General features: G+C 40.9%; 1 protein-coding gene across 1 annotated transcript in view; it reads left to right on the plus strand.

Moving 5' to 3' along the window:
* Positions 1–11432, plus strand: part of LOC145396354 (neurotrimin-like) — a 44804-nt gene that overhangs the window by 16850 nt on the left and 16522 nt on the right. The window contains exons 4-5 of the mRNA XM_080269746.1: positions 540–750; positions 8890–9017. Coding sequence (XP_080125872.1) covers positions 540–750; positions 8890–9017 — 339 coding nt within the window. The remainder of the gene's footprint in view (positions 1–539; positions 751–8889; positions 9018–11432) is intronic.

Genomic DNA, 11432 nt, shown 5'->3' on the forward strand with positions numbered 1-11432 from the left:
ACCTTAATTTGGGCCAGGTTTGTGTTCCTTTGCTGCTTATTTCACGTAGCTCAGTGACAGAATAAGACAATACTCTGGCTCTGCATCCTTTCCACATAACTTCTTCACGACCAGCATCGTAAGGCATTGTTTATCTCATCTTACAGCTAACTATTCACGATGGAGAGATGGCAATTCTGAGCCAAGTTCGAGAAAAAAGGACGTAGTTTAACAGTGCTATGGAAGTGAGGCAGGTATTGATGATATCTTCATGGATGTTCAGTTTATACATAGATCAGCAAAAGCAGCAAGTCAAGGCAAGAGCAGCAGAGAAAAAAAACGGAAAAGCTGGTAATATCTATCTGTCTATCTATTATTTAAAAGTTGCAGACGTTCCAAATCTCGAAGTGGATGTCTTTATGGTGATCTTAAATGCTGAGTGTATATGAATGTACGCTATATGAATTAATTTAGTTGACTATGAGTTACAGGAACCTGAGAGTGTTACTAATGGCGATGATATTACCACGAATATTTACCTGCCTTTCCCTTCACTCTAGGTCTCGTGGCTGAGGGACCGTGACACTCACCTGCTGACCGTGGGTCCATACACATACACCTCCGACCAGCGCTTCAGGGCCCAGCACATACCCGGCTCTGAAGACTGGGCCCTCACTGTTAAATACGTGCAAGTGAGGGACAGTGGCAAGTACGAGTGTCAGGTGTCCACCACCCCACCCCTCAGGCATTACATCTGGCTGACTGTGGTTGGTAAGTGGGTAAAAATAGGCGCAGGTGGATGTACAGCACTGGTATGGCCTCAAGTATTCATTGGCGCAGGTGGGTGTACGTGGTATGGGTGTAAATTTCAAGTATACATAGGCACAGGTGGGTGTAAATGTTAAGTATACATAGACACATTTGGGTGTAAATGTTAAGTATACATAGACACAGGTGGGTGTGCGTGGTATGGGTGTAAATATCAGGTATATTTTGGCACAGGTGGGTGTTAATAAATTGACTAATCTTATGCACTCCTTTTTTAAATCTCCATTAATGCTTTCCTCTATTATTTACATTCTTCCTATATAAAGTATTTTAGAGGCGATTATTTTTAAGGTACTATGTCACACGATTAGGCTTTCTGAAATACAAGTACCGCTGAACCTCTGCATCATTGGATAAATCACTTTAATAAAAACTCTTGTCATCTGAGCCAAGAATATGAAATAAAATCAAGCATGAAAATAACGTAAGCTGAAAGTGCTCAAATCCATTCTGGGCAGTTTTTAATGTCGTCCGGCGGGAAGATATTTTTCCTTTAATTTGAAATTCTATTTAGCTTCCCATAGATGAACTCGTTTGAACGTATCCAAAAACATCTGTGCCAAGAATCTGGAGTAAAGGCAAGTAAAATATATTGCCTGCTAAAAGCGCTCGAATCCGTATTGGCCGATTTCTTATGTTGTAAGGCAGGATGGTATTATTTTTTCCTTAATGTGAAATTCGAATTAACTTCCCAATAATGCAATAGGTCAGAATTACCCAGAAAAACATTAAGTTCTGGAGCAATTAATACGATCCAATTGTATGTGCAAAACCGGCATGTGAAAAAAGAGCATGTGCCACATATTGAGGCTTGTCTGTTCTGTTTCATGAAAGACAACAAAGCCATCAGATTGTTCATATTGGCTGAAAATTGATCTGTATATGAATTGGCATCCATTTCGCAGAACCAGGTGTGCTTGTATATAGATCTGTAATTTGGTTAATAATTCAATAGTGTTTATTTTATTTTTCTCGAAATGTCAGATTTGGACATTATTTTTTCTGGTTTTCGGTTTTAATATTAGTAAGGATTATGGTTAGCTTGATTGATGTGTGTGTGTGTGTGTGTGTGTGTGTGTGTGTGTGTGTGTGTGTGTGTGTGTGTGTGTGTGTGTGTGTGTGTGTGTGTGTCTTGGCTTAAAACTGGAAAGAGGTTGTGAGAGCAGGATAGAAGATGAAGCCTAGGAGTTTTGAATTATTTGTTTCACAGAGCTGCATGGCAATATGTGTCTATTTACAATCAGAAGCCTTAATACTGTAAGGGGTGGACACGAATTGCCTCCACATCACTCTGTACTCTACTGTCAGGCTGACCTATCCTCCTCTCTCATATACCTCGCCACTCCAACTCTTCATCTCATTCTCGATCTCCCTCTCCTCCTCCCCCCTCCGTCTCACTCACATACACGCTCCTAGTCAGTCTTTCATTCTCCGTCCACTCCACATGGCCAAAGCATCTCAGATTACTTCTCCAAGCTCTCTCCAGCACATCCCCATCAAAACCACAATGCTCTTTTATTTGCTTATTTGTCAGTCGTATCATGGAACTTCAAATGCTCCTCGCACTTAATTCATGTCAAATTGCTTTCATTCTTGACTGGAATCGTAACTGGGTAGTGCTGGAATTAATAATAGAGATGTACCGATGTATTGGTATCGGGATCGGTGGTATCGGCCCATTATTAGAGTATCGGTATCGCAATCGGTATCGGCTGATTTCCTGTCGATACTACCGATACTTAAAAGAAATTTAGGGCGTAGCATATCACTCACTGGAAGTTAGTTTGTTAAACAGAATTTGGATGTTTTATAAGGATGAAAAATAAAGTAGTGGTACTATTTAGTATCATATTATTTTGAGTACATGGTGCACAGTAATACAGTACATTGTTTGGTAATGAGCCACATCTGCCACCACGGACGTGTACCAGACAGGTTGGTAGCCTGGCATCAGCAGCTCAGGGCCCTGCCACAGCCCTCAGACGGCAGGCACCACCCCCCTCACTGGCATCGGTATCGGTCCAATTTTGTGGTATCGGTACCGGTATCGGTCAACATTTTGGTATCGGTACATCTCTAATTAATAAAGGCACTGTGCTCCTTCACCTAAAAAAGTGTATTCTAAACTGAGTAAAATCGTCAGTAGAAAGCACGATTGCAACTGAAATGCTGTCCTATGAGCTGACGATGCTGTGGCCAAACGCAAGTACAATACATTTCATACACTGACTTTTAGGGCCGAATTCTCCGATCAGAAGTTGTGCGGTATACAATAAAACACGTCCCGATCTTTAAACTGATACTTTGTAAAGTATATCAGGAAAAGGGATCGTGGTTCAACTACGTATACCTTTGCTAAGGGCACTATGTTATGTGGAATGCAGACTAATCAAAACTAATTATCAAAGGCATTTCATACATACTGGAGACAGGTTAAGAGATTTTTTTAACACCTCTGCATGCTCAGTAATAATAAACTTGCTGCCAATATTGTCCATCTCATTGATGCTTAAGTTGATTTTTTTTATACGATGACAGACCTGGATCCAGTATTTTAGGCTAAAAAAAAAAGAAAAGAAAAATAGGAGGGGGTGTAATTGCTGGCGGAATTTCTCCAAGTTTCAACTCAAACCGACTGAATAAAGTCCTCAAGATCTGGTAACAGGTCCCTCTTTACACTAAAATGTTTCTACGACAACATGTATGCCAGCAATTTAATGCATATATCTTAGTAAATAACGTTGTGTGTTTATTATAAGTATTACAAGTACATCATTGATCTGCCGAAAAATGAGAAAGTGAACGCCTCTGAAGCCCCCATCCCCTCCCTTAAATCCGTGCGTGTAAGGCGTGGTCAGCTGGCTATCCTACTTACCCCTTGCAGATCTAGTACGGCATACCCGGTATATATCTTATTCCTGATGTCCCCTGACGATGCTGTTCAGCTTGGAGGGAATTTTTGTACCTACAGGGGATGGGTATAGCCAACATTAACCTTGAGGAGGGAGACCTGAGCTGACTGAAATATAACTAAATACAGCTTCCTCGTCTTGAAAGTGTATTATCATCACGAAATGCAAGTAAAAACTATTCACCCCTCATTGGAATTATGTCTTCAGATAAAAAACCATGCACCTCACTCACACAACACACTATCCTCAAGCACTTCACCCTCCTAACACAGTCACCTCATTCACCTCACTCTCACAACACACACACCTCATGCACCTCACTTTCCAAGCATACTCACCCCATGCATCTCATTCTCACAACACCTCTCTCTCTCTCTCTCTCTCTCTATTCACACTTATACACTCAGCTGCATCCTATAAGTCAGGCTTAACAACATTAACATCACATTCCTCTACACGGTACCCTTCATACTCTTTACCATCCCTCTTGCTGTTCTCCTTTCACTTTAAGTTGGCCTAAAGTTGCCATCTCTCCTTCTTGAATGTTGAACTATTACATGAGTTTAACACTAGAAGATTGTGCTAATCACGAAGAAGAGCCATGGAAAGCTCTAGTAGCGTTGCCCTATTCTACCACTGAGCAACGTGAAATAAGCTGTAAATGGGACGAAAATCTGGGCCAGGTTAAGGTGAATCAACTCCTCTTACAGATGATATTATACGGAATACAGTTATGTCTTTTACGCACTTTTACTTACGGAGTTGAATGAATTACAATTAATAAAATCTTCAGGCTGTAGCAACTTAGTCATATGGCGCTCCCCCCCCGCCCCCCAGAAAAAAAAAATAACGCGCTTACTAGAAAAAGAATCCGTATGTGGTTCCAAGAATGTAGAAAACGAACAACAGAACAACAAAAATAGAGAGAAAATAATCAGTTAACTTTAAATCTGGAGGAAGTTCGAGGCTATGATCTTAGTATGGAAAACGCCTTCTAAGCTAAATGAGACAAGAAAAAAAATGCCTGGAATTAGAGCAGAATAAGATATCTTTTCATAATACAGATATAAATCCCTCCAACACGATGCTGACCATGTGTTAAATTCTTGCTATATGCAGACAGTTTTCCAGCTAGAAGTTACGTATATTCTTCATTAAGTTTCCATCTTGCTGCAGCACGGTTTGAAAAAAAAGAGAATCATCATCATCATCATCCAGACCTCCTCTCGTATCCCACAGTGGTTTGAGATAAAAATGATTTAAGTTTATGCCGGCACGATGGTTAACAAGTATAAACAGAATAACAGTTTGTAATATACCATCACGCCTCGAAGCTCATAACCTGTCCATGCCGTGTCCTAAATGGAGAAGAGCACTAGGCATTTTCAATAGTTAATTAAGGTGGGACTCACTGGGTAGGGACCTATGAGCTTCGTGTCTATGGGCCGATAGGTGGAGGACGGTACGCCAAGTATCCTACCAGCACACTTCCTCAAACTGGAACTAATGGATTAAGGTCGCTGGTTTATACGTTTCCGTGTAAATCATGTAGTTATCAGAAATGTCATAACCAAACTTAATTCAGTAACAGTATAAAGAACTGGATGAAATAATAATAATAATAATAATAATAATAATAATAATAATAATAATAGTAATAATAATAATGATGTTAATAGTAGTAGTAGTAGTAGTAGTAATAATAATAATAATAATAATAATAATAATACCGGTAATAATAATGATAATAATAATTCAGTATCACAGATTCTTGTATAGTAAAAACAACTGTCTCTATCCCTTGGCTGTTTCCCCTCTAATTGGGGGTTGCTAAGACAGGACAACACACCAAAATACCCATCCACACACACACACACACACACACACACACACACACACACACACACACACACACACACACACACACACACACACACACACACACACACACACACACACACACAAGTTTGGTAAAAGTGGAAAAAGACCTGATTAGGATTATAAGTTAGGAAATAAAACCCTATACACATCAGAAAGAGAGAAAGACCTAGGTGTGATTATCAATAACAGACTATCTCCGGCTGACCACATCAGCGAGAAGGTACGGAACATGTATACACTGCTTGCAAATATGAGAATAGCATTCACATACATAAATGAAGACATGCTAAGAAGGATAATAACATCATTCATTGGACCAACCCTGGAATATGCATCAGTAGTCTGGAGTCCTCATCTCAAAAAGCACATAGACAAGATTGAAAAAGTTCAAAGGGCCGCTACAAGATGGATACCAAGCTTAAGGGACCTAAGCTACGAAGAAAGACTAAATAAACTGAATCTACCAACACTACAGGAGCGAAGGAAAAGAGGTGACATGATAATGCTATATAAGTGCATATCAGGGAAGGAGAAAATAGACATAAATGATTACTTAACATATGGAGAAGCATCAGCAAGAGGACACTGCAAAAAACTGCATAAGAAGAGAGGTGATAAAGACGTAAGGAAATTCAGTTTCCCAAACAGACCAATTGATCAATGGAATGCACCACCGAATGAAATAGTGTGTGCTAAAACAATTCACAAATTTAAGGATGTGTACGATAAATATGGTCTAAGACACGGGACAGTACGAGCTTGACTCATTCCTGTAAAGATACAATTAGGTAATTAGGTAAGAACACACACACACACACACACACACACACACACACACACACACACACACACACACACACACAAACAAACATTTACTCGTTTAAGAGCCTTTATTACTACTACTGCTGGTGGTAACGGGAGACGGAATTACCCTGTCACTAAAAATATACCTTTTATATATTTTTCTTAGTATCTGTAGACGATTATATTCAGCTTAGTGAGAGTTTATGAGCTGGGGGGATAAGGTGGCTGTGATAATCTCTTCTCTGATACGGTGATCTTCTAGGCCTGGCAAAATTGTCTGGCAGTAACTGTATTAAATAGAAATGACGTCCCCAGGTAAAGGGCTAACTATAAATGTAGCTGCGTTGTGCCATAATGAGAGAGAGAGAGAGAGAGAGAGAGAGAGAGAGAGAGAGAGAGAGAGAGAGAGAGAGAGAGAGAGAGAGAATTTAAATGCTGATGTGTTTTCCCATCATCACAACAGCCCAGGGACATAATCTATATATTGTTGTTATTGCAAATACACGATTTTTATTCATATTAGTTGTACACAGTTCGACTGAGGAAATAAATCAACGCTGTAACTAACCGGGCTGCAGTGGCCGAGTGGCTGGTGTGCTGCCTGTGTAATTGCCGGCCCAGTAGAGCCAGGGTTCAAATCTTGGTATGGGCAGCTGGCGTCTCTCAGCTCAGGTGTCCATCCACCCTGTGTGGGTTGGTAGGTAAAATGAGTACCTAAGGTAACACCTAGGGGGGTTAACTGTGGTGACTTGGATGATGCAGTGGCCTTGTATCCCAGGATATTGGGTGGATAACTTGCAACAGGCTCAAAGGCCTAAGTTACGCAGCTGAGTACCGCGGCTAAGCGCTTCATGGCGAGTGCCCCCACTTTTACCTTATATTTTTCTCTTACTCTTTCCAACAGAAAGTCTTGGAGGACAACTAATTCGTTGTCGTACAGCAACAATAAATTAAATGAAACAAAAGCATTTGGGTGCCGAATGCTAATCGCCCGCCAAATTATGTTGTTGGCTAAGGTACAAGCCACCTATAAACCAAATGTGAAGAAAATTCGCAAGATTCAATGGAATTCATTTACTGCGTTTGACAAAAAGCGAATCGATATTAAAAAGTATATGGCAGCTGGCATTAGGTCGTCTTTGATCAAATTCTCACCAAAAGTAATAGCCTTCTGCACATCCACATACGAGTAGTTGCAATATCATGTTAGGTTTGGTGGAAATTCGTCCACATCTTTTCGCGATATTTTGGCGACACACACACACACACACACACACACACACACACACACACACACACACACACACACACACACACACACACACACACACACACACTCTCTCTCTCTCTCTCTCTCTCTCTTTTCCTGATGGTTTGCGCTCAGAAGTATTCCACTCGATACCTTAATTACACCTGGCATTCCGCAGTCCCATCATACTTTTGTTGGACCCTCAGACCAGCCTAGAAAAACCTTAGCCCTGTGTGACCGAATACCACATTACAACCAGCTCATAGTAGCTCATCATGTCATACAGCAGGACTCATTCTCTGTCGTGAGTTTGTGTATAAATAAAAGAATTTTTGCTGGACACTTATGTTTTAAATTTGGTATTAGTCATCCCACTAGAACCTCCAAGTGATTCCACAAAATGACTGTCAAGACGATTTCTAGGCTTTCTTCGTGTGTGTGTGTGTGTGTGTGTGTGTGTGTGTGTGTGTGTGTGTGTCAAAGCAGTGTCTGGCAACCTTCTCGTCAGCCGGGTCGTGTTTCTCTTTTTCTGAACCATCATAGGGTCCTAGCGATGAGCCTCACTGTCCTAGTTCACATTTAATCTGCAGGTCCAATGAAAACTAAGGACACCTTTCTTCTATTTTGCTTGGCTGGGCACCCCTGTTGTGAAAAACAAAAGAAGCCTGGACTTAATCTCTGCAGTTCTTAAGGTCCTCTGAAGCCGAATACAACTTTCTGGTGTCAGTATCTAAGTAAATATGGAATATATAAGATGAACTGTGGTGAAGAGATTAATGGATTTACTGTGGATCACTGTATTTCTTCCTTAATGTTATATCATGTATCTTTGGCCATCAGTCACTCTCTCAAGCAGCAGAGTTAATTCACTAACAGCTTTACATTCACTATTTCCCATCATTAAGCATCTTGGTTAATCAAAGCACCTTATAGAGGTAAAGGTCTTTATTTTCTTCTGTGTTCCTGGCTTCTTCAGATATTAGTTACTTCTGTCACAACCCTGGCCCTATATATACGATTACACTACGGCCTGTCTATGGGGAGGGAGGATGTGGGAGAGGAGAGGAAAGGATAAATGTGGTGTCATATGCGAGCAAATGTCTGTGTATGTGTTTTGAGTGTAAGCGAATAATAATAATGATAATAACAACTCCATTAAGCTTCTTCCTCTTCTGCTAATGCTGCTCCACTTTCTTCTCCCCCACCACTCTCACTTACCCCACGCCATAACACCAGAGCCTAAGACAACGATATTCGGTGGCCCTGATGTGTTCATCAACCGTGGCAGCAACATCAACCTGACGTGTGTGGTGGACTACACGCCCCAGCCACCATCCTACCTCATATGGTCACACAACGGCAAGGTGAGAGTACTGCTTGTTGCCAGGTTTCACAATCCGTTCCCTGAAGTCCAGCAGTTCTCCTACGTACCCTACACCTACACGTCACCACTTCATTGCAAACACCCACCGTCCATACTGAATACATGCTAGAGCTGTCTGACTGATGATGTAATGCAAATACTATACAGTGCAGAGAGACAATTATCTTCCCAGTTCCGTCTGAAGAAAATTACAGCTGGTTAAACACACTGAAAACTCCATCTATGCTTCTCTCACCCTAACTTGGCCCAGATTTTCGTCCTTTTGCAGATTAGTTCACATAGTTCAGTGACAGAAAAAGACAATGGTAGGGCTCTACATCCTTTCAACAGCACTTCTCTGTGACAAGCAGCATATTCTAGCGTTAATGTATTGTTATAACTCAGTATTGAAGATGGAGAGATGGCAGTTTTAGGCCAAGTTAAAGTGGAAAGTGTATAGTGCGTTTTAGATTACCTGATTTTTCTGCTATGTCTTCGTCAGACTTTGAGGAAATACTTATTGTCTGTCCTTACATCCTACTTAGTTGCATGTTGTGTATATAAGATCAAGCTCCATATTGAACACTTTAGCTGACGCGAGAATGAAGTGGTTTGTGATCAGCTAAAAATCGTGCAATATTCATAATTAACAGCCTAATTGTTAATAGTTGATAATTTTTAGTCGTTAGTACTCATGCTGAGCCAAATACGATGCTTTGGGGATTTCTTAAAAGATAATGAGCAGAGGAAGGAAAAACAAATTAAATAAAAAACTTCCATGCACAAGATTACAGATCTCCATTCATGGTAAATCTGTAACAGCTGGACATGAGCTGCTGTGGGTTGGAGTTTCGGGGGAAACTAATCAGGTGAAGCGAGTTCCAAAGACAGTCACATTTTATTCACTTGGTACTGAATATACGAACAATTAACAGCAACTTATAGCAAATGATCAAGTCTCATTTACTGATGGTGATTGTAAGGCAAAGAAAGTGACATTACAGCTTAACCTAGTTTTTGAGGAAACCTATAAATTATGGATTCATTCAGGACAACTGACTTGGCCACAGTAATTATCAACTTATGAATGTCAGAATAAGCACCTCTGTTAGGGTTTCATATTAACTAGAAGGAACTATTCCGGCCAGGTATTGCTTCCCACTCTGCTATATCTAACCTGGATAATAGTAAAATGCCACATGTTCCACGAATGTTTTTGGCACCGGCTGACAGCACTTGATTGGCAGCCATATTCTGTAGGCATTATGTTCCCAGATTGTTGGCGGTATTCTCGTACAGTTAGGAAGCTGACCAACACCTCTTCCTTACCGAATAATTTCTGATTTTACACCTTAATATATTCTTGTGTGTTAACCATGCAACCTGTTTCGACATTAAAATGATATATCATCATCATCATCATCATCATCATCATCTGGACCTCCTTTCCCACCCTTGGGCAGGGTGAGGAGTAGCAACGTTCAGATCGCCTAAGTTTGCCCAGGCCAGTGGGCCACGCTTCCCTTCACTCATCATTCAAGCCCCCGGAATCCTGGCTCAATCTGATACACCAAAAAGATATAAGAAGTAAAAAAAAAAAAAGGCTATTAATGGGTAGTTAGGAAGATATGTCGTCAAGGAAGAGGTGTTTGGGCGACTCCTTACCCGACGAGAATAGTCCTGTGTGCGACGGTGCCACAGATACAGGTTAGAGATAAAGGTGGGAACGAATAAATGACCCCAATGGTACCTTCTAAATAAACCTGCTGATGCCTTTGACTGAGAGGAGCTTTTTCCGCTTGGCTGCTGTTTCTCTTAGGTGCGTAGTGGACATGCTAAATTATGGTTCAGTGACCTGCATTCACGTCGGTTAAGTAATCTCCCTAACACCTCTTCACAGGCGACTTATTTTGTTAATTATACCGGTACGATTTATTTTGTTTATTATATGTTACTATCGCCTTCTGTGTTGCTTAAAGCATTCTAATATCGTTGTATAAATAATATACAAAATGATAATAACCAGCAGAATCCAAAAATAAATCGCCAAGAAAGAGGTGCTAGGGAGCCTTCTTAACCTAAAATAATACAGGTCAATGCACAGACTAAGGAAACATTGAGACACACATCATTTACAATTGATTTTACTTATTCTGCATTATTTTGTTTTACATTTCTGTGTTTGAGTACTTATATGGTCATGTGGAGAGGATGGAGAGTGAGAGACTGACGAAGAGAGTGTATGTGAGTGAGGTGAAGGGGGGGAGAGGGAGGGGGAGGCCAAGGATGAGATGAAGGGATGGAGTGGAGAGGTATATGAGAGAGGCGGGTGTGAGCTGAGAGCAGGGCAGTGAAATGGCGGGGCGACATGGAGGCGATATGTTTGTGGCCACCCCTTACGGGATTAAGGCGTCTG

Source organism: Coenobita brevimanus, chromosome 37 (genome assembly GCF_032717465.1).
Source record: "Coenobita brevimanus isolate Jiangsu-jjx chromosome 37, ASM3271746v2, whole genome shotgun sequence".
Lineage (NCBI taxonomy): Eukaryota > Metazoa > Arthropoda > Malacostraca > Decapoda > Coenobitidae > Coenobita > Coenobita brevimanus.